Genomic DNA, 25,504 nt, shown 5'->3' with positions numbered 1-25,504 from the left:
ACTAACAGCCTGAGTTTACCACTTTTCTTCTTCTAATACCTATATGCATTCCACAGAATCTTCTAAACATCATTTTGGATAGAACTTTTGCATACTCTCATGACAGTGGTGATCTCAGGTGAGGAAAGTAATTATGATAAGTAATCAACACAGTGATGGGAAGAAACAGCTAATATATGAATTTTTAAATTTTAATTCTGCCTTACTTTATGCACTTGTATTTGGGATCATATCCCTACATGGAAAAACTCTTAACTAACTTCAATATGATCAATTTGGCAATTACCTGTGAAGGATAATCAACATAAACTTACCTAAGGCACAGCTTTTATGACTATGATCATTAAATGCATATGGGTGAGGGGGTGGTGTCACTGCTAATAAAGGCCAATTATAGGTAGACATGAAATTTAAGGACTGCTACTTAGGCAGAAGCAGTAAATTCAGAAGAACTCCATTCAAACAGTTATACATTGCAATAAAAGAATAAATATTATATTAATTAATATATTTTAGGATAACTATTTTCCATTCATGGCTAAGAACATAAGCCTAAAACCCAACATGGGTGATCCACCAACGAGTTTATAAAGGAGGTGATTGAACACCTTAATGGCAGGTGAATGTGCCACTTACTCTCCAAACAAATGGATGGGTTAATTTTCTGCTTGGCCAACTATCCATGCTGAGAAAATAGCAGCAAATGATACATATGTTTCACAAAAAATTATAAAACTAAAGCATATATAAAAAATAAAGCCATATCAATTTTTAATTATCATGTTTCCTTCCTTCCTTTCCTTTCCTTTCCTTTCCTCACTAGACATATCTGAGAGTTGATGGTGTGTGTCAACATTTACATGCTTGTTGTAGTAAACTGAATTTATAGAGCATACCTAAGAGTTGATTTAGAAAACAAACACAGTTTTTTCATAGTTAATAATGTATATATATATATATATATATATATATAATTAAAATTTGGTCAAATAATTTAATATGATAGGATCTAAAGTGGTACCTTATACTTCAAAATTACTAAATAAAAAGATGATATTGAAGAAATAAGATAAGCAAACACTAAATTTATAAGGATAGTAGAACTACATATAATCAATTGTATAAATGAAGAAATGGGTTTTGATTAATTGCTACTGTAAGAGGAAGTTTTGGTTTTTTGTTTTTGTTTTTTTAACACTCCTGGAAATTGCAGATTGTCCATATTAACAATATGTAAGAAATGTTAGTAATATACTTCTCCATTGTAGCTCATGTCTCTGTAAAACTGATCAAGGTTAACAGGTTAATGCATAGAACAACCACCCTTTTTGTAGTAGTATTAGTCTGTGGTTTAAATTACAAAATACCACAGACTGTGTGGCTTAGACAACAGAAAGTTATTTTTTCTTAGTTCTGGAGGCTGGAAGTCTAAGATCAAGGTGCCAGCAGGGTTCGCTGATGGTGAGACCTGTTTCTGTAGCTTACAGATGATGGCTTTTCTCTGTGTCCTCTCATGGTCTCTTCTGTGTGTGTGCACTGAGAGAGTGATCTGACATTGCTTCCTCCTCTTTTTATTTTAAAAAATTTTTTCCAGCATGTGGTCAGCCCACCTGGCAGGAAACCCTTATGCTCATCCACAGGGGGTGTGTTGCGGTCATGGTGGGGGGCAGATTCAGGTGTTAGGCGGTGAATGCATGACAGCCCGACTCCCTCCACTGTCTCATACTTGGTCACTGCCACAGTCACTGAAGGCTGTCCTATTTGGAAAGGGACCAGTATGGATCCCCTGAAACCTGCAACCCTTGCAACTTTTCCACTGCCCACATTACCAATAGTCAGGGCACAGGCAGCCTGTAATCACTTCAAACCCAGGGCTGCTGAGACTGGAGACCAGGGTCAGAAGACTACAGCTGTGACCGGACCCACTCTCATTCTCCTTTTATAAAGCCTCACAGAAATCAGCAATGCACCAGGCACAGAGGGCACTCAATAAACACCAGGTGCCAGGAAGCATCTAAAAGGTGGCGGGAGGGAGGTAGTGTGGGAAAGCTCCAGAGTTTGGAAGGGACATGGTGGTCTACCGCCATACCACCCTGAACACACCCCATCTCCCCTTCCTCTTCTTATAAAGACATCATTTCTATTGGATAAGGGCCCCACCCTTATGACCTCATTTACCTTAATTACCTACTGAAAGGTCCTCTGTCCAAATACAGTCACACTGGGGATTAAAACTTCAACATATAAATTTGGGGGAAACAATTCAGTGCATAACAGTGGTGTAGGAAAAAAAACAAGAGTCTCGATGGAGAGCTTATGAAATATTTTGATAGAAAGTCAGATAATTTATGTACAATGCACATTCAATTGTATTTCATATATTTAAAACTCAGATGAGCCTGAGAACAAACCAAGAGTTTGAGTGGCCAAGACAAAAAAGACACAGCATCGGTTTTTAAGTTTCTCACAATCCAGCTGGGAAGAAAGAATGACGAGCAGACCATAGAGGCACAGAGTAAAGTAAAAAACATAAAATGCTTCATGAATTTGGATATCGTCCTTGTGCCACAAACCTAATTTTTTGTCTATGTTTCTAGATATTTCTAAATCTAAATTTAGACTTAAATTTAGAGATTTCTAAATTTCTAAAAAAACTATCTCTGTGTATTGTTAGGACATCATTATATGATTCCTCCACAATTTGTGAGAATTATGCAGGGACCAGTTGTTGCTATGGACATTTTATAGATGAGGAAAACTGGTTATGAAGAGAATACATGGGATGTTTCAATATTTGTGGCATTTTGTTTCAGTTTGTTTTTGCTTAATCTTTGCAACTACGCTCTAGGCTTCTCATGAGGGCTGGAACAGCATCTTACATTTCTTTATTTCCCAGAGCACCCAAATCTGTTCCTTGCTCTTCTGGAACCCTTCTCTCCCAATTCTCATACCCAAGTAGTCATCAAATCCTATGATGAAGTAATTATCATTCTTTACCAAAGAAGGGACTGAGGATTAGAGAGTTAGATAACTAAACAAGATGAAAAGTTGGTAAGCCACAACTCAAAAATCTTTCCATATCTTTCCATTACGCTTAAGATAAAAATCTAACCACGTTAGCAACATAGTCAGGATCTATACCACTTTTCCACTCCACCATCAGATTCCCTTTGTACCCATAATCACTCCCCCTTCTCCATCCCTTGCTTATCTCTAAACCTTTGCCCACTTCCTTCCCCCTGCCCAGAAGGCTCTCCTTCCACCTCTCCTCCCAATGTCCTAGCCCCAACTCCCATTCTTTCACCTTTATTGAACTCTTTATTCAGGGTCCCACACCTCCCTCTCTCCCAACTGTTCTTTGACTTTTTTAGTAATTGCCTACTTCTTGTCTGTTTACCTAACTAGTCTTTGAGGCCTGGATCTGTGTCATATGTGTCTCTATGCCCAAAGAGTACTTGAAAGAGTATACAAGAGACACCCAACAGTTGGGTGCTACTTTACTGCTAATACTGTGTCTCAGTTGTCTACCTGGGACTAGAAACTGTAATTGGTTGGCTCATTATATATACCCAGCCATCTCTTTTATTGTCCAATAGCATTTTCAGAAGAAAGTGAGCTACTAATGTGGACTTTTCTATCCCACGACATTACAGAATTATATTTTTTTAAACAGGGGTCTTTAACTTCCCCCATGTATCTTAATCTGCTCTCAACTCACGTTTAAGATGGTTTTTCTAAAACTTTCTGAATAGCTTTGTCTATGATCTAATTATTTGCAAAATCGATACATTATTTAATGGTTGAGATAACCATAAGCATTTGAGAGAATATGGGACTAGATTTTGAAGAGAAATTTTCTTAGAAATAGAGAATATGTGTATATTATGTGTATGCATGTACATATACATATGTATATATGTATATATACATGTATATATATTATATATTTTGAAATATAATTTAATATTCTGAATCCACCACCATTAGGCTTAAAGAACATATCTGTGTAAGGCGAATATGCTCAGGTCGGTAGAGAAAGCCCTTCTGAACACATTCCTAAAGGGTGACACATGGATCCCAGCCCCTTAAGGAGGAGTTTCAGGCAGGGGTAATACCTGTCTCAAAGGACTTCTTTTCAAAGGTGTTTACTTGGGAGAAGCATAAACTCAAACACCAGATGAAGTAACACGTGCCACTTGTCCGGTGGAAGATATGAACTCTTAGGTTTCGCTTCAAGTTTTCAATCATGTGTAAAAGACCGACCCAGTAGAATTACTTGTGTCCTACAAAGCCAGTTTGTGACACTTCTAGCCAACATTTCTCTAGAAAGTTGATAAGGCAAATAACTGAGAAAACCTACACACAAAGGTCAACTTTTAATAGCATATTGCTTGTATTGCTACAGACTGCTTTAAAAGGAATTCTAGAATCTTTTCTGGAAAATTCAAAAATACTTTCACTTTCTCATTGATGTTAGACCTAATGGCTTTTACTGAAGAGTGAACTTTCTACCCATCTCCTTCTGAGTGCATATGGACAAGGGTGCACAGGCTTTGTCCAAGGTCAAGCACTTTATTGGTTAAAGATCAAATACCTCTTTAACATATGCATTTCTGCATTGCTTTGGACAATGAATCAATTGAGACCTAAGGCAGTGGTAAATCTCCTGAATGCTTATTAAGTGTTGTCTTGATGTGTGCAGGGAGGTGTGCGTGAGGGTAACGGGTAGATGGAGAAAATGATGTATTTATGTTCAGAAATGGTGATTATAGCTCTTGAGCCAGAAATCTGGACATTTTGAAAATAAGAATTGACAGAATACCATTCTTTAGATCCTTGTTAAAAACTAGAGTTTAAAAAAATAATCATGGCTTTAGTGATTTAAACAAAATATAAGCTGGCAACGGTATTCAAAGAGCCTCCCTCTGCATCCTCATCTCCACATTTCTCCTGTCACCATTGGTTTAGGCTCTATCTTTTATGAAAGCAGAGACTATCAACTCTTCACAGCTTCACAGATCCCATGTTTACATGCAATATGGAAAAAAATCTTACTCAGAAGTCATGAAGGTACCTGACTATGAATCTGTAACTATATTGCAAGGGCATAAAGCCAGACTTCAAACCTTTGTGTAGCCTTTCTGGAACCCAGTGCAATGCATGTACTCAAAAGAGGTCTACCAATACTGTATTGATGGTTATTCTTATAGGTCAGAAACATTATATAAATGGTTATTATTAACCATACATTTATTTATTTTTTATTTATTTCAGACAAGGTTGCCCTTAATCTCATCTAATATAGATTTCTTCAATAGGTTTACATATTATGGAACTTTCCATTTTCATTTTAGAATGTAAATGCTTTAAATGATATTTAACGGACATTAACTCTGAAACTCTTGAGGAAGACCACAGAATTTCTCTTTATCTTGTTGTATATAAAATTATATCCTACTTGAATAGTCTGTTAGTTCATGCCGGTTCACACTCAAAGGCAATCTAAGTGCAAGAAAGAACCATGAGTTAAAAGACAAAACAAGAGTCTGATAAAATCCATGATTAAAGCACAAGCTTGGATTTCTTGTGGAATTTTATCTTATGAAGAATTTAAATTACACTTAAATTCTTAAAAATGATGAAAACCAAATGTAAGTAACACTGATAATGAAGGTATTTTTTTCCTACAAAAAAGTAATAAATTCTATTTTCCATATGAACTCAGTCCTGCAGGACGAACTTAAGCTTATATCAGGATAGTCAAAGACTATATCAAAGATTTTGCTATATCAACACTTATTTTAAATCCTGGGCAGAACAGTTAAAACAGTGTTACAACCACATCCTAAATTAAACCATGCCTTCTACAATAGTTATAAGTCATATTAAGTCTGTGGGAAATCCTTAAAATGTATACACAGTTACCAAGAGGATTCAAGAAAGAAAGGAAGGAAGGAGGAGGGAAAACCAAGATACAAACACAGCTCTATCTATATTTAAAATTTAATAATGCCTCTAATTTACATATTCAACATGTAATCTATAACTAGATTTTTAGAAATAGAATGGTTCATTTAGAATAAAAATGGAAGTCTAAAGGCAACAAATCCAGCAGCCATAAAGAGAAAGACATGGTACCCTATATAAAACTTAAAACCAAGCCAAACCAAACCCAAAACAACAACAAAATATACACACACAGAGCATATAGAGCATTATTACTGTTCTCCTATATAAAGAGTTCCTGCAAATAAACAAGATAAAGATGACTATTTCAATAAATTTATGAAGATCAAAAAAGAGTGATAGCAAGTCACAAAATATAAAATGCAAATATCCAGTAAAACTATAAAAATAATCTGAATTTTATAGGGATGCAAATTAGACCAAAGAGACTCAATTTTATAAAATTGTTAGATAGGCAAATAATAGAAAAGTGCACCCTTGTGAGGGGTAAACTCTTGCACTGCTGGTGAGAGTATAAACTTTTCTTTGATAATTTTCCTCAGGATATAAGCAAATAAATGACAAAAATATATAAGGATAAATTAGCGTTTGCTGTTTTAAAAAATAAAATTTTGAAACAAGATAATGCTCAACAATCAAGGACTGGAGAACATATATATGTGCACAGTAACACACAGAGGAAGATGCCATGAATGTCAAAATATGTGCATATATGTACGTCTATACACATATTTCTTGGCTAGTTTATCCTTAGAAATCAGTATTTATATACATTTGACTTAGATATCAATGAAGCATTACATGTCTCAATATGTGCATTAATTTGGTATAAAATTAGACCTCAGGCGTTTGCAGTTAGAGGTTTAGCTCTGATCACCACAAATTCTAGCTCATTCCATAACCACGTTTGCCTTACAATCAATCAGTAATACACATTACAAGGTTATTTCTATGGTAGCTGTTCTGTTACTGTACTTTGATGTTACAAATGTGAAAGTTCTTTGTTTCACAAAAAAACTTCCATATAAAATAAGAGTAAATTAAATTGTTGCCATTTTAAAGTTAGCTGATATTTTAGTTAGAATAATGCTACCTCTAAAACCAAATAATTAGAGTCCTTTGCCTATTCTTAGTTTAATATTTACAGTTTGATCAAAGAACAAACAACTCCATTGCCTCACTCATCGTATATGTTATTACCCTGTGTGCAGATGAAAGCATTTTCTGAATAAACTTTAAAGCAAAACGCAAACTTTAAAGCAAAACGGATAGCATAATAATATTATGATATAGGTTAGCAGGTATAATCAGTATACCACACCTTTTCATTCCTACTGAATAACTTCTTAAGAAGCCTATTATTTTACCTGGACTCTTTAAATGGTAAAAAGATTTACTCCCGAGGACAAAATTCAAAGACCGATAAACAAGTTTTTGGTGTTGTTACAGAAAAAATCAATTGAAATTCAAATGTTAAGGCACTTTCTCGAAACTACATGATTCAAATGAAACTGGCTAAAAGAAACCTGGTGGATAATAAAACATTTTGTTTGACTGAGGAGCTACCACATATAAGAATTATTTATTTGCAGTGATAACACAGTGACCCTACCTATCTCAATTTAATGAACTTACATTTATTTAAATTAGATTCTTGCTATGCAGGTTTTCTTTAGATGTATTTGATTTTAATGGTTCACTTTCAACATAACATCTATAGCATTTCCATATTAACGGAACAATTTTACCAACACATCTGAGTTTAATGTCAGAAACCCTGTCATCTCAAATGACATTTAACTTTTCTACTCAAGTACCTATTTTTTTATACAATTTCTCTCATTCATTTCTTCATTTATTTCCCCCAGATATTTTGGAACCTCTCATTTGCTATTTACCCCTTTTGTTAGATAATAATTTTTGGTAAGTTTCAGTTATGTAATGGGAATAATTAGACTAAGAGTGATCTATCTGGATTTTAATCAATGAGCAAGTATTGAAATACTACATTTAACCTCTGTGCAACTAATCAACGTAGAGCAAGCATATGTGTGGAGTATTGGGGCTTTGCAATTTCACACTAATAAACATAGGAAGCAATTTGGTGATAAGCATTTATAGCATCACGGTGATATATTTTGAAGGGTACAATGTAAACTCATCTCAAGCCGTTAACTTACCCAAGACTGTGAGCTCTGCAGAGGCACTAATATTCTCATTCTTATATGTGACAACACAGGTGTAAGTTCCACTGTCATCATCTGTCACATTGGAGATAAGCAAGTTGCTTCCACCCAATAAAGAATACTTTCTGGACCTGTAAGACAGAAGACATATGACATTAGAGAGTAGATTTACATATATCTATATCAGGCAAGGTATTCAAAGATTTAACTGAACTCCACAAAAGCTCGATTTATAAAACTGGAGAAAAAACTCTATTTCAGGGGAGCTTGATAACACTGCATTTATGTTCAAAAATCCCTTCAAGGTAAACCACTCCCTTTGGAATACTGTGTGCTGTGATCAAAGAAATGAAGTAGATTAAACTTGGAACTAATGTTAGTACTGAAAAGAAACTTAAAGATAATTTGGCTCACTTTGGATTTGAGAACCGCCGGTCCAGAGAAGTAACTACCCACAGTGGAAGTCCATGTCCTATGTCCTGACATCCAATTTAGTAATCTTTGTACAAAGTCACATGTCATAGTGCACTGTGCATGCCTGACCATATTCAGAGAACACATCTTCACATGCTGAAGCTCCAACCGGATTTATTGCATATTTCAGTATTCTCAGAAGTATTGTGATACCATACCATGTATTGTTGTTATATAAATAAATACTTAAGGTAGATGAAACTTAGAGATAAACTTATTGCCTATGAACCTATCTTACCATAGAACATAAATGTTCTATTTAGAACACCAGATCTCAAAATCAATGAAATTAATTTCTTAAGTGAAATCTAATCCATTCTCATCAAAATGTTTCAGACTCAGTATTCCATTCTATTAAGAGTTTACTTTCTAAGTATGCCTTAATATTAAAGTCCAGTAATTTAAAGCCAGCCAAATTCTTCTGTCTTATCTTGAATATTTGTTATAGCTGGGATGGTGAGAGATATAATCAGAGCTAAAAAAACTGCACAGAGCCTATCATGGCATGCTATACATTCAAATGCAGAAAGTTGGTTTCTTAAGAAGTATTTCACTCTCTACACCACTTCTTCAGGATGAGATCCTCCAAAGTATCTTTGCTGAAGCCTCTGTGGTTAGGATCATCTCAAGAGCAACACTGACTTTCTAAATTTCCTTTTAGAATTGATCTCATGGATTTTGACTCTGTTCCCCATTCCTTTATCCCAGTGGGTATGTGTCTTTTATATACTGTCTAATGCCAAGGAATGTGGAAAGAATATTCAATTATTATCAAAAACCCTAGTATTACTAGGTACTTACATCAAATTAGAGAAAGATAAATAGTAACATATACTTCACAGAACTCCTAAATGTATAATACCTGAGTTGGATGACTTCCTCTCCTCGTAGCCAGGTAAAACTTGGGGGAGGATGGCCAGAAACACAACACTCCAGGATAGCATCTTTTCCTTCAATGGCTACTACATTTGATGGTCTCTGCAGAAAATACAGTTGCCTATGCAGTCCTGGGTCTGTGGAAAAAAGCACAGGGTCACATCTTTTATGAAAAATATTGCAAAGAAAAATGATGTATCTGGAACTTTTTTTTGTTTTGTTTTTCTAACAAGACACTGTGATGAAGAGGAAGGAAAGAAACATGGAAAGATGCCAATGAAACTTATAAAATAGACTTCTAGAAGTCTTTCCATGCCTAGTTTCTAGGATTAGGATATTAGAATAGTCTTATCTGTTGTTGACATCATGGTACAAGGCAAAGGGAAAAAGCTTGAGACTACAAGTCACTCGTGTGGGCTACAGGCCTTGTTGACTTATTGTCATCAAAGAACAAGACAGTATCAGTACCTTTTTGATATTTTCAGTGTGCCTGCCACTAATATCTATTCCACCTCCTTCTGCTTTGTTTATTGCTTCTGTGGCTTGGGAAGTAAGGTTAGAAAAACATGTTAGAATTGTGTTAAAAATCTGTTGTTTTCAAAATGAAAGTTTCTTTTTTTTATAACAAAAAGTTTGTTTTTTTAATAACAATAAGTTATAAACAATAAGTTATGAAGGTTTAATTTAGGCTGTTTTCAACTTAATGAGTTAAATGGAATTAGCATATAATCTTTCATTTTGCAAACTCAAAGCAATCTTGAAGCAAAGAAAATGAGGCAAAGAAATCTTCAAAACCAGGATTGGGGTGGCTGAAGAAATGCCAAAGGAGGTTAAACCTAACTAGGTCCTACTGGGGGCCGTGGGTGATCAGAGAGGAAGTGAGGTGGGAGGAGACCTGGGACACGTTTTAACATTGCTGTTAATCTTCCTTGGTTGGACCCAAGTCCACACAGGTTGCTCACAGATGAATAAAAGAATACCAGTTCTCCAGTTAATAGTTGGGAGAGTAATTGTCATCTAAAATACTCTTTGTGTGAAGAAAGAGAAATTCACACTTTCTCAGTCTTGTCACATCTGTTTCTGGTTGATAACAGCAACAAAAATAAATATTCTTCACAACGAAAACATTGAAAGAATTTTCAAAATGTGTTAATCTTTATTAAACCAATATTGTAGATAAAGTGTCTCAAAATTTTTCAAAATTGCTGCCAGTTTGTTTAATAATCCTTCATGAAAGTGACTTTTCAAATCAAATGAAAATGTTTTGAAGGAAAACATTGCTTAAAAATGAAATCCCTGATGTGGAGAAAAGGGAACTCTCCTGCACTGTTGGTGGGAATGTAAATTGGTGCAGCCACTATGGAGAACAATAAGGAGTTTCCTCAAAAAACTAAAAATAGAGTTGTCATATGATCCAGCAATCTCACTCCTGGGCATACATCCAGACAAAAGTATAATTCAGAAAGATACATGCACCCCTGTGTTTACAGCAGCACTATTCACAATAGCCAAGGCATGGAAAACAACCTAACTTTCCATTGACAGATGAATGGATAAAGAAGATGTGGTACATATATATAATAGAATACTACTCAGCCATAAAGTAGAATGAAATAATGCCATTGCAGCAACGTGGATGGACCTAGAGATTATCATACTAAGTGAAGTAAATCAGACAGATAAAGACAAATACCATATATCACTTATATGTAGAATCTAAAATATGACACAAATGAACTTATCTAGAAAACAGAAACAGACTCACAGACATAGAGAACAGATTTCTGGTTGCCAAGTGGGAGGGATGGATTGGGAGTTTGGGATTAGCAGATGCAAACTATTATATATAGAATGGATAAACAACAAGTCCTGCTGTATAGTACAGGGGACTATATTCAATGTCCTGTGATAAACCATAATGGAAAAAATATGAAAAATAATGTATATATACGTATACCTGAATCACTTTGCTCTGTAGCAGAAATTAACACAGTGTAAATCAACTATATTTCAATAAAATAAATTTTAAAAAATAAAATAAAATCCCTGAAATGGACAGGTTCACAAAATGTGCATTAATAAATAGCTATCTTTATAATGGAGGCTTATTCATGAAATGTTTCAGCTACATATACTGTATAATACTACATTATTATAGAAAACATCAAATAAAACCTATATAATTTTATCTTCTAGCTATAAGAAAATAGGCCTGGGACCTATGTGTAATACTACTTATTCATCCATGGAAGAGCCAAAATTTCAACTCAATTATATTTTCTTTTGTCAGAAAATCATGTAACACAAAATGGTTATTTTTTTTAAAAAATATTTTTATATTTTATTTTAATTTACAAAAGATGAATGAATAGTACAGAGTTCCCACATACTAGTTTCCCCATCCCTGGCATTCAGTTTCTCCTACTATTAACACCTTACATGAGGGTGGTACATTTGTTACAATGAATAAAGTGATATTGATACATTATTATTAACTCAAGTCCATAGTGTACCTTAAGGTTCACTCTTTGTGTTGTCTAATTCTATGGATTTTGTCAATGCATAACATCATATATCTAATATTACTGTAGCATATAGAATAGTCCCACCACCCTAAACAAAATCCCCTGAGCTTCACTTATTCATCTCTTCCCCACCACCTACATCTCAAACTGTGGGCAATCACGGGTGGTTTTACTATTCCTATAGTAGAGCCTTTTCCGGAATATCATATAGTTGGAATTATATAGTATATAGACTTTTCAGATTGATTTCTTTCACCTAGCAATTATGCATTTGGGGTTCCTCCATGTCTTTTTGTAGTTTGATAGCTTATTTATTTTTATTGCTGGATATTTTTCTATTGTACCAAAGTTTCTTTATTCATTCACCTATTGAAAGATACCTTGATTGCTTCCAGGTTTGGTAACTATGAACAATCTGCTATAAATGTCCATGTGCAGATTTTTTTCTAGACAGAACTTTACAACTTAATTCAGTAAATACCTTGGAGCATGATTACTAGATTAAATGGTAAAACTATGTTTACCTTTCTAAGAAACTCCCCAACTCCCTTCCAAAGTGGTTCTGCAATTTTACATTCCTATCAGCAATGCATGAGTGTTTCTGTTGCTCATCCTCATAAGCATTTACTATGGTCATTTTAATTTTTTTTTTGATTTTAGCCATATTAATAGATATTCAGTTGAATCTTATAGTTGTTTTAACTTGCAATTCCCCAATGACATAAGACATTGAGCACATTTCATATGCTTAGTTTCTATCTGTATATCTTGCTTAGGTGTCTGTTAAGATCTTTTGCCAATTTTTTAAATTGGTTTGTTTTCTTACGGTTGAAATTCAAGCATTTGTGGTATATTGTGGATACAAGTCCTTTATCCAAATGTGTACTTTGCAAATACTTTCTCAGTCTGTGGCTTGTTATTCTCTTAGCATAGTCTTTTACAGAGCAGAAAGTACTAATTTTCACAAAGTCCAACTTATTCTCATAACATTATCTTTTACAGAGCAAGAAGTACTAATTTTCACAAAGTCCAACTTTCATGGATTATTTTATAGGCAATGTATCTAAAATTTCATTGTCAAACCTAAGATCACCTAGATTTCTTCCTGTATTTTAGAAGTTTTTTCTTAATAGTTTTGTGCTTTATGTTTAAGTCTATCATCCAATTGGAGGTTTCGTGGGTTTTTTTTTATGAAAGGTATAAGGCCTGTGTCTAGATTGGTTGACTATATTTCTGTGGGTCTATTTCTGAGAGCTCTGATTGTTCCATTGATCTATTTCCCTATTATTTTGACAATATAACAATATCTTGACTATTGCAGCTTTATCATGAGTTACCGTCAGACAGTGTGAATCCTCTGACTTTCTTCTTTAGTATTGTATTCACTATTCTGATTCTCTTGTCTTTCCACATAAATTTTAGAATCAGCTTATTGATATACACAGAATGATGGGATTTTCTCTTTATCTTAAAATATTAATAGTTCAGGCATCACTGGGCTCAGTGCCAGGAAAGAAGCATCTGCTATTTTTAGACAGAGCATATATATTCTAGATTACTTCAATCTCAACCTGGTCCATTTCAGTTACGTTTATTATCTTTGCTCCTCCATAGACATTGGAACCTGATCATATGTGTCACCCTAATCATACATATGGAAATGTCAGCTTTTGGCAGAGAAATCTGGTTCCATTTCTCCAAAGATATTTCTCTGTAATTATCCAATCTAATAAATTCTAATATTATGGAAGTTCTCCCCAAAAGTTAATGGAAATGGTCTTTAATAGTAAATAGTTCATATGTTTCACAACACTGTGACAGATTCAATATGATCACAAATTGTTTGAGCTCCTTCAGTCCAGAGTTGAGGGTCCACTTCCCTATTGTTTAAATGTGGCCTGGCCCCGTGTCTTGCTTTGACCAATAGATTGTGTTGGGAATTACACTGATGAGTTCTGGACACAAGGCTTCAAGAGGCCGTACAAGTTTCTGCCATGGGTCTTTATGAAACGACCATGTTGGTCTAGCCAACTGGAGGATGAGAAGGCACATGCAGGATGACTGAGTTTCCCAGGCAAAACCAGCACCAACTGACAGACATGTGAGTGAGGCCGTCTTAACACTCCCACCTCGGTCAAATATGCCTGAGTGAATCAAAGTGAAACCAGCAGAGGAACAGCTGAGATAAACTGCAGAACTATAAGAGATAAAAATTTAAGTCACTACATTTTGGAATGGTTTGTTATACAGCAATAGATAACTGAAATATACACATGAATGAAAACAAAACAAATCCATCCCAGCTATTTAAAATATTTAAAATACCAAGTAACCTTTTTGGTTGCTGTTATTTTTAGTTTGACTTTTGGTTTCTGTTTTTTTGTTTTGTTTTGTTTTGTTTTCACTATTAGGGTGATTCTGGCTATTTAAAGAAACATGATTAATCTTGATGTATCCCTTATTTTTCTCCATTAAAATGTGATTTTTTTTTAGAAGAATGTCAAGAAAATGTATTTAAGTTCTAAAATGGGGAGGACAGAGATACTATTGCCAAGGTTACGTTTGTATGATAAAATTGTGGGTAGTTTTTATTTCCATCTTTGGATTTTTCTGTGTTTTCTAAATTTTTTTAATAAGAACATATTTTTTTTAGAGTAAAGAGTTATTTTAAACTCTGGTGTTGCAAAGTGGATGGAAATTATACGAGAAACAAAGAAATTATAAAAGCTAATGACTAAAACACAAGGCAAATATTGAAGAGCAAATGAAAATTCTCCCTCCAGGCTCCATAATAATATAGATGAAAAAGCCCTGGGAGGAGTGAACTTAAGATCCTAGGTCATGACTTTTGTTGACTAAATTGATTTTAATTGAACTATGATGGAATTAGCAATTATTCATAAAAATAATTTTTGGTCTTGCTACATGGCCACTGATTATTCAGAACCAAATGGAGTTACTCAGCTAATACGAATATGAAAAAAATTCAGTTAAATAATAAACATGATTTCATCAAGGAAATGGCATATAATACCAGTCTGAAATGTTCTATTTCATAAATTTGTGATAGGTACACAAATGGTCATTTTATTTTTATTCTTCAAACTGACATATGTTTCATATACTTTTATGCATGTGTAATATGTTTTACAATTAAAAGACGGGAGGGATATGCAAGGGTGGATTCTAGAAAACATATTTGGCAATAGCTTTAAAATCAAACCAGAAAAAAATGATTTTTCTTCTAATGTAAATTTTTATATTAAAAATTTCAAAAGCAGACCTCTTTCATATGATGCTCATGGAAGTGAATGCACACACTGTCACAACTATGTTTTCTAAATGGATTATGAGCAGTCATGATTTGCTTGGACTAAAATCCAGTTTAGCTTTTTCCTGTTGGGAGGTAAACATTAGCCTGATTCTCTGATCTGGTCTCACTGTCATGCTAGTAGAGGTACAGCTAATCCTCCTCACAGACGAAGAGGGTGGTACATAAATAAAGAGAAAGCAGTCATTACAGTGATGCAGATCTTTGACATACACAGATCCCATTAAAGTCTAGCAACACCTTATGGCAACATGTTGCTTTTACTTATGCTTTTCGTTCTTTTTTCCTTCCTCCTTTTCTCCCTTCCACCTTCCTTCCTTTTTTTTTTTTTTTTTTAAATTTATTTATGGCTGTGTTGGGTCTTCGTTTCTGTGTGAGGGCTTTCTCTAGTTGCGGCAAGCGGGGGCCACTCTTCATCGCGGTGCGCGGGCCTGTCACTATCGCGGTCTCTCTTGTTGCGGAGCACAGGCTCCAGACGCGCAGGCTCAGTAGTTGCGGCTCACGGGCCTAGTTGCTCCGCGGCATGTGGGATCTTCCCAGACCAGGGCTCGAACCCGTGTCCCCTGCATTGGCAGGCAGATTCTCAACCACTGCGCCACCAGGGAAGCCCCCTTCCTAACTTTTTAAATAGTAAATTTGGCCTACTTTGGCTTAATCTATTATCTGAGTTAGAGAGGACTGATCTACAATCATCAGGAAAATGAATAATAATGTAAACAGTGGATCTCAACCTGTTTGGTCTCAGGAACCATTTGTATTCTTACAAATTATTGAGGCACCCAAAGAGCTTTTGTTTATGTCGGTTATAGCTATAAATAGTTACCATATTAAAAATCGAAACAGAGATTAAAATATTTTTATTAAATATTCACACCTCACAAAAATAGTATTTAAAAAAAACTATACTTTCCAAAATAAAATTATTAGTAGTACCTTTTATTTCTGTACATTTTTAATGTGTCTTAAAGGAAAATAACTAGATTGTGTCACTTTCTGCATTCACTTTGTTCTGATATGCTGATTTGGATGAATTACATGAAAATAATCTGACCTCAAATAGATATGTAGTTGGAAAAGGGAGGTGTATTTTTAATAGCCTTTTCAGGGAATTGTAGATTTTATCTTTTAAGACTGCACCAAAAGTCAATAAGTAGTTTCCTGAAAGTTAGTTGTAATGTGAAATCTGACACCATATCAATAAAGATTTTGTGTTATGTTATATAAAAATCCATTGGTCTATCTTGCATTTTGAAAATATTTTTTGCCCACGCTTGATTTAGTCACATCAATCAATGGTCATTTGGAATGGTACACTGAATGGGACATATCTTCCAAATGTTGGCACATTTCATTATACATTATCACAAAATCTCATTTGTTACTATCACCACCAATCCCATCAGAAAGGCCTTTTAATACTGCAAAGCTGTCAAGATCCCCGTGGCAGATACAAGATTTCCAAATTTCTAAATTTGTCTTAAAAGCATGAACTTCATCCTTGGGAGCAAATACTATTTTCCTTGCACTGACTGACTCACTTCGTTCATTTTTGAGAAAATGTCTAACTAGTACTCAAGTCTGAATAGCTACAGTTTTCCTGCTGATTGTCCTTTCAAGTAAAAATGATGTCCCGAAAAAAAAAAAAAGCAGCTAATTCATCTTGAAACTCAAATGATCACGGAAGCATCTACCCCTCAGAAAACACTGTACTTTGATATCCTTGATGTATATTTCCCATTTTGACATGCAGAATATTAAAAAGATATGTATTTAAGAATCAATATTTAATAAAATTAATAATTTTTACTGCTTCATCAAAGACATTCTTAGGTTACCACAGTGAAAAAATACCCCCCAAACACATTAGGATTCTTGTTAAAATAGGTTTGACCTCACAGATCCCCTGAAATCATCTCGAGAAATGCTAGGAGTTCATAGACCACACTTTGAAGATATAGCCACAGTCTCAACAAATTAAGCAGTTTTCTGAGGCATTCAAGAAGCCCATTTCCTTTCAACATGGGAATAATTTTGCATTGTTCAAGTAGAAGTAGAAATTGATAAATTAAATATACCTTTTCTCCTCCTTTTCCTCCTCCTCCTCACCAATCATCATTATTATTTTGCAGTTAGGAAAGCAGTGCAAAACTTAAATATTTCCCATCACTCTCTTTCAGCAATAGACCATTGCAAGTTAAAAAGCATCTTGGATCAATAAACTGACACATTTAACCTACACTTCACAATTCGGAAGTAAGAACTCAGCTATCCTCAGGGCCCATGCACTAAAGAGGCATGGAGAAAGTGCACTAGTTAAAGTGGAGAGAATATTTTCCATTTAAAGACATATCCTCACCCCACCTCCCCACACCCCCCAAAAAAAAGGTTTCGTTAGACCTTAGTACACTGGCCAAATTTATTGAATCTCTGAGCCCAGCTCAAAGCTAGATTTGACTCTCTGCATTCACAGGTTTTCCCAAATGCCTTGGGGCCACAGAATTTTGTCTTCCTTCATGATCCATGACCAGGTTGAATATATAAATTATGCAACTTGGGATATGTTTCAGAATGAAAGGTAACTCTCTTTATAATTATTCTAGGACATCAAGTGTGACCAGGACTATCTTGTGCAAACTGGAAGGCATTCTTACCCTGCAATGACATTTTTTTTTTAAATGGGGCCATTTTCCTAAACTATTGTTTAGGAACATCAACACTAAACTTAACATGGCAGAATCTAAAGAATAACTGAGGCATAGATAAATTTAATGATGGACCATTGGCATCTGTGTCAGCAAGAAAAAAAAATACAGGTTTTTACAACTTAATGACTGTCTTCCTCAAAATAACTAGTATTTGCTTTTAATTTTTATGCTTTCTGAATGCAAAACCTTTTCCCCTCACTGTATACTCTTGTTTTCTTTATTAAATTCCTGCCTCAGTGGAATATCAAACACTTTTCCAATTGGAAATAAAAGGGCACTGCAGGCTACAATGGGATATTCTCTTTGATTTCTTCCCAGGCATAAGAGTTACAAATTAATTTAACTTCACAGAGCCTCTGTCCTCAGTTTCAAGCTAACCTACTGTCCACCTGCTGGCTGCTTAGCCATCCCCCATCTAGTTCTGTTTTAGGAAATTCAGCAGGTACCGTGTGTTTTCAAACAAAAGTAAGTACCCTAATATGTGCTCTGAGCCAAAAATTCCACGAAACTCCTTCTAACTCTTTTAGAGTGTCTTTCATTAAAAACCAGCCTAATCCACACGGATCACAGGAATCTAAATTGATTTAATAAAAAACAAAACCTCCATCTGGCCAAAAGCCAAGGAGCTTTGAACAGAGAGGAAGAAGGGAGCCATTTCTCAGAAGCTCTAGGATTCTATTACTTTCCTTCCTTGTTTACACCAATTCAGTGCTAAAAATGGCATTCCCTGTCTGTAAATACTCCTACATCTGTTCATATTTCCTCTTTCCATCTCCATGTACACACACATACTGCTATTTGTAGTTAGAGTTTGGAAGAAGAAAGGGAGTGTCTATTCCTATCATTGGCATGTGGTTATACCCCTTCTGTCTCACAGGCAAATTTTGAGTCTATCAGTTTCATTTTACAGCAGATCTGAAGGAAGTGATTTTTCTTTTACAGAATGATTTTTTTTTAAATTTTACAGCTGACAGTAGAATCCCAGAAAACAAATGTTGCCATTATGCTGTGTCAAAGTTAGTTTAGGGAACCTAGAAATCTTCATAATTTATATAAATGCATAAAGCAGCACTTATAACTTTCCAGAAAAGTAATGGATTTGTTATTCTCTCATTTTTGGTAAAGAATCAAAAGTATTCAAAATATTTTCTATTTGGCCAATGTTGAATAAATGAAGGTGTGCCCATAGCTCTTGACTAAATGTGTCTTCTTTTATGCTCGAGGAATAAACTGATGTCCAACAGGACCAAAGAAGAAAGTTCTACCAGTTTCTCATTAATTTGTGTGACTTTTGCACTCATAGGTTATGGGTTTTGCTTCCACACACCTCTGGAGAAACCCTCTTGTTTGTGTATGAAATAGGGAAGACTACCTGACCCTTCAGTCACCCACCCAGGGCTGCTTAATGTCATATCCCTAGTAAATGCAGAACTGACCATATGTCAGCCCAGTAGACTCAAGAAGAGACAAGCTCTCTCCTTTTCAAGAAATGTTTATTCCTCCTTGTGGAGGGCAATCTCAAGCATATTGTTTTTGCTTTTAACCTTATGTGAAATAGCAAATTTCATTTAGGGAATGAAATTTAAGATTAGATAGTATAATCAATATCTAAACTCACTCAAGATCAAGGATGAACATAGATAAACTAGTGGATTTGGTGAAGGAGAGATCACTGGTGACATTAGAATGATAGACTTGGCAAAAAAAATGTCATAGATCTCCCAGTATTCCAAGTACTTTCAACTTGGAATCCTGGACCTTGTTGATCACCCCCAAAATAGCACTGGGAGATGCAGATTTATTCTTAGCAAATTCAAAAAGCAAACAGACGTTGTCTGCGCATTGTCTTACGTATCCACAGTAAGTCAGCTTAGATTTGCTAACATATGAGACTTTGTTGCATTTAAATGGGATTTCATCAACTCTGTGTGAAACACTGGTTATCTCAGTTATCTTGCATTGGCTAAAAGACCTAACTTACAATAACTAATTCATATAACATGCTTGTCCATTGGTTTCTGTGCTCTGCCCAGCTCAGGCTCCCCAAAAAGGCTGGATAAAGTTATCATGTGAGGGGAGCGGGGCAAATCATGACATGGAACTTGGTCAGTTCACTGTCTGGGCAGTCAGTTTATACAATAAAAAGTATCAAATCTTCTTTTGGTCTGCTTTCTATGACAATATAAACTGACTTTAATTTTTTTTTTTAATATAAATGTAAAAGTCTCCTATTTTATGAGATTGATTTTTGACCTTTAATTGTTGTATTTTAGCATGGCCTCATGGTTTTGAAATATTAGAATTTGTCTAGCAAACTTCTACTCTTAAACATTACAATTATAAAGGCAGAGTTGTGGATGAATGTGGATAAAATAATAAAAGAGATCCTCGGTAATGAGATTTGGAAAGGCTGATTTAGTCCAACTTCTAAACAGCTAAGGAAACCAAGGATTTTAGAGGATTAAAAGAATTGGCAATGACTAACAAAGATAAGATATTAAGAAGTCTTATTTATTGGCTAACTCTTATTTCTAAGCCAGTGTCTGTTGCGATATTTCATATAGCCAAAGAAATGATGTTGACAGAGAGGTAAGGGTGAAGATCATGTATCAATGAGTTACTAGAGAGGAAATAGTTGCAGGATACTCTGACTTCTAACAGATGTGAAAAGGAAATGAAGAAAATAAAGAGTACTATGCATAAATAGAACAAAACATGTAATTAACTACCACTAGGAAATTGAATACTTTGATATCCAGAATCAAAGTCAGGTAACTTAATAAAAGAAAAATAATCTTGATATGAGAATCAAAATCTTTAAAAGAGGAATTTCTAAGATGCCAAAGTAATTATGATAGTTACTAAGGACTTAGCAATTCTAGGCATTATACTTGGCCCAAAAAATTGCAGCCTCATAACCACCCTATGAAATTGTATGAAATTACTCTCTACATTTTGCAAGGTTAATAAATTAAGACTTAGATTAAGTAATTTGCTCTAATTGCACAACTTGCAAGTGGTGAAATTGAGATTTGTACTTTGGTATCAGACTCCGTGCTTTTCACACTTCTATCATAATAATAGTTCAAACTGGGAATTTTAAATATTAATTAATTGATCAACATAAACCAAATCCATGGAAATGATAGATGATAGTCCACATGCTAACCCCTTCATGCAATCTGGATTACATCTAATATGATATTTATTAGGAAACACAAACTTCACATGGTTTAAAGGTAATATGGTCTGTTACTTTATTCTTTTCTAAGTACAGATTAGAGAGAAGCAGAAGAAATCATTTTATCCAACTTGGATCTATGAAAGACCAAGTGTGTCCTGTTTATAGCATGGCATAGGAAATAGTTTTAGTCAAAACTAGCCTAAAGAAGGAAAGCAAACTATGGGAAAATCCTTCAAAGCAGGGAAAAACTTTAAGTACAATACAAAACTATCAGGTAATACATTAATGTGATTTGCTCTTCACTTCCCCGTTTCTGTTTTTCTGAGTGTGTTTTATGCCATTGAATCCATTGTTCAAAAACCTTTAAGGATCCCCGATCACGAATAAAGTGAATAGAATCAAGTCTAAATTCCTAGACATGGGACTCAAGGTTCTCCATAAGGCAGGTTCAGCTTCTAACTCTAGATTGATCACCTGCTATTATCATTCTACAAATGGTTATCTCCTGATGACCTACAAAAGTAATCTCTAAAGACTTTGCAAAGTTTCTACCCAGAATTGATGTATCCCTTGTCTGTGTTGATTTGGAACTAGAGATATTTACCTAAATTTACCATTCCCTGCCTTATATTAGTAATATGGCTATGAATTAACTGTCTGGCTCGATGGTAAATTTCAAAACAAAGAATGTGTCTTCTTTGTTTTCCTCTACAGATTATTATTCTGTAGAAATTATACAAATAAATGGTAGGAAAGTGTAATTAGCTTTGAAATATAAGTAATATTTAGTCAAACTAAAAAGTTTAATGCATCCATTGGTTAATAATAAATTCTTAGAGATGAACATATTCTGAAACTCTTTTAAAACCAAAAAACACAGTTTTCCTTTTAAATAATATGCCTTTTGGGATGGTTTCTATTAAAATTTATTCCAATAAAAAATAAATATTATAGAGAAAAATCATTCAAAATATATTTTAGTCCAACTTATTCCATTAAAAGCCAATGTCTCTAATTACACAGATATTTAGTTCAAGTCTATCAAGGATCCAGAATCATCTAATTATAGTTAAACGAATGAACAACAGATTGAATTACCAATTGATCAATTCAATTAGGCCATTAAGAAAACTGAAATCAGAGTTCCAGTGTATGGGCCAGTTATTTCAGTCAACCTAGTGCCCAAAGCAGATTTATAATTCATCAATTCAATCTACTGTTTGGCACTCAGACACGATGAGATCTGAATAAAGTGGACCTGACGAGCACTATGGTTGTTTCAATCCCTGCTACATTCTCCATCACAGACAATGAGACATTTTAAAACATCTCAACTCTTAGTGTTTTGTTATCAATATTTCAAAAAAAAAAAATCCTTTACAATAATTTAATAGTAACCTACTCTGTTAAAAATATATAATTCCCCAGAATTTTGTCTTCAAACATTAATCAACAAATTAGTTACCAATTTTTCTACCTTTTAATGAAACAAATAATTATTCATTTAATCTTGAAAATATACAATGTTATGAGAAAAATCTCTTTAAAAAATTTGTAATTTAATTTGAGCACAATAACACCACTACCCTGCTCCTAATCTCAGGAAAAGTGCCACTACCTAGCTTCATCTGAGCGTGCACTCCATCCCCTCCCTCTTGAGGCACATCTGATATGTCTCCAAGACCTGTCCTTAATATCTCCCCACTCATCTTCATTTCTGAATCCTTTCTGATACCACTTTAGTAGCAGCTTTTGATCATTTCTCTCCAGAATTAATGCTGTACATTCTACCGTATCTTTCTTCCTTCAGTTTATCGTCCTTGCTTCCAATTTCTCCTCCTTCAACACTTCCTATGCCCTATGACCCAGTTAAACAGAATGCATTCAGTTCCTCTGAATGAGTGCAGTTCCTCTGAAAAGTTTTTATCTCTATTTTCTCTGTGTTTTGCTGATGTGGTTCTTTCCTCCTGGTGTAGTCTTCTCTTGGCCTAGCTACTACTTGTTCTTCAAGACTGGCACATTGCTTTTCTCTCTTATGTAAGGGGATGGCATTCTGTATTTCTTCTTTCAAAGAACGGTCTACTTGCTTTATCTATTTCACCCACTAGACAACTGTTTGCGGGGGCATTATCTTTCAACTTTGTATTCCTAGTAACCTGTGTGATGACAGGTACATAAGATTCACTCAAAAGCTTGTTGAGTAAAGTATTTATGTAGTGAATAAACTGCAACTGCTTGCTGGAAGACAGCATTTCGAAACAACTATTTGATTCTTAAAATCTGAATTTAATAAATCTCTGTTACTTGGTGATATTAGACACCTGATACATAAAAGTGGCAACCTGAAATGTATTCTACATAAACTTGAATAAGGGCATCATATTACATATTATTTAGAAACGGATAACTCTCCACACATATGCACACAAATGAAAATACTCTCTTTATGAACTGTGGTAAAAACAAGTGTTGAACGAAGTTGCAGAACTTCAAATTGGCATTTATGTTTCAAACTAAAGGGAAAATGGATAAGTTCATCAGTCAACATGATATTTAAATGGCCATGGAAGAATGTATTTTTTTTTAAAGAGTGGTAACCATATACGTACCACTTTAATGTTTCTAAGTCATGTTAATAATATGATGGATTTCTATTTTAACTGTGTCTATCTTACCCTATTAAATACATGTTATAATAGAGAAAGGGCAATATACCTGTGCAATCATGACTTCCTCAAACTGGTACTTATAGAAAGTGGAAATTGATTAAGAAAGGATTAGCACGATTTTAAAAATGAGGAAACGCTAAATGGCAACTAAAAGAAGCTGGGATTGAGCATTTATTCATTCATTTACTCATTCTCTCACTCAATTTTGTACTTGTTGTGGATTTGTGAATTTGACCTCTAAACCAGTTTGCAAACTCTGGCATAAATGGGACAAACATGGTCTTCCAGCAGGTCCTTTATGTGGTCAACAATATACAATACAGGATTAATCAAGTATGCTAATAACGTGTGTGTGTTTATTACCTTAGCTCATAACTCCTGTGTGAAGTTTATATTTGAACTCATAGAACTTTGAGAAAAATTCTCATTAGATGTAGTGATTTCAAAAAAAAATATGAGTTTTCATCCAGGTAAGTAATACCCACACACCTCCAAAGTACAACGACATATTCTTGATTTTAGCCAAATTAACAATATGAAATTTGGCTTTAAATAAATCTCCATGGATTACAATGCAAATGTGTTTTGCAAGGTGAAGAAACGAATGTAAATGGTGATTTGATGCTTATGTCTCTGTGTCTTTCAAATGTTTCCATTTCATATTTAATATTTAATTAGTCCAACTTTATCCCTTAATACCACTGGAAAACAGACTTTTCAGTCATATTAAGATAGTCAAATATATTCTTGCCAATTTTCTATGTGGCTTACCTGGGCTTTGCATCTGATTGACTCAGATGCATTACTAAGGGTATGTGAATATAAATATTTAAAATTTTTGTGTATCTAATGGATGCGTAAGTAAATGCATGTACGTGTTGGGAATAAATGCTGCATTTGCATCTGTCACTGCCTAGAGGATGGAAGGCAACAGTGTCACTGATGGTTATTGACACATTTAAGTCAGTATCCCTGTGACTAACAGAAGAGAGAATCCACAAAAGGGTTAGAAGCGGTTTTAGAGATGTCCTAATTAAGGTCTCTGGAAACTTTCAATCACATTGCCAGTCTGCATTTGGAATGACTTGGGGATGTTACCCTCTACCTAGTGGAAGGACTTGTGATCACTACATACAGAATGTGGAGACAAGAGCCAACGCCAGTGCTTTGACAGCGAGTCTGTTACAATTACTCAAGTGTTGCCTTCTTTGTGATTCTCACAAATGAGTCTAAATAAACCCCACAAGTAAAATTAAATGAGAAAGTATTGATAGGTATTACATAGATATAAGATAGTAGCAGTTATTTGAAGAGATCTTAGAAAATATCCATTCTAACCTCTGATTATTTAGGAGAGAAAAATGAGGCCAGAGTCTTAGAGATTTTCCAGGGAAGAGAAAGGGAGATAACAGATGGAGAGAAACACTTTCCTTATCATAATATCAATCACACTTTATTGTAATTACTCGTATGTCCATGTTCACCCAGAATTCTATATAAGCCAGGCTCTGTGTCAGTCTTAGTCATTGCTGTATCCCTAGTACTTAGCACAATGCTTCTCAGAAATGAGTGTATGAATGGATAAGC

General features: G+C 34.6%; 1 protein-coding gene across 1 annotated transcript in view; it reads right to left on the bottom strand.

Moving 5' to 3' along the window:
* DCC (DCC netrin 1 receptor) overlaps nucleotides 1–25,504 on the bottom strand; it is a 1,185,086-nt gene that overhangs the window by 641,211 nt on the left and 518,371 nt on the right. Inside the window, 2 exon segments of the mRNA XM_036823865.1 lie at nucleotides 8,148–8,284; nucleotides 9,490–9,640. Coding sequence (XP_036679760.1) covers nucleotides 8,148–8,284; nucleotides 9,490–9,640 — 288 coding nt within the window.

This window comes from Balaenoptera musculus, chromosome 14, assembly GCF_009873245.2.
Source record: "Balaenoptera musculus isolate JJ_BM4_2016_0621 chromosome 14, mBalMus1.pri.v3, whole genome shotgun sequence".
NCBI classification, from domain to species: Eukaryota; Metazoa; Chordata; class Mammalia; order Artiodactyla; family Balaenopteridae; genus Balaenoptera; species Balaenoptera musculus.
This window is presented reverse-complemented; position numbering and strand designations above follow the sequence as displayed.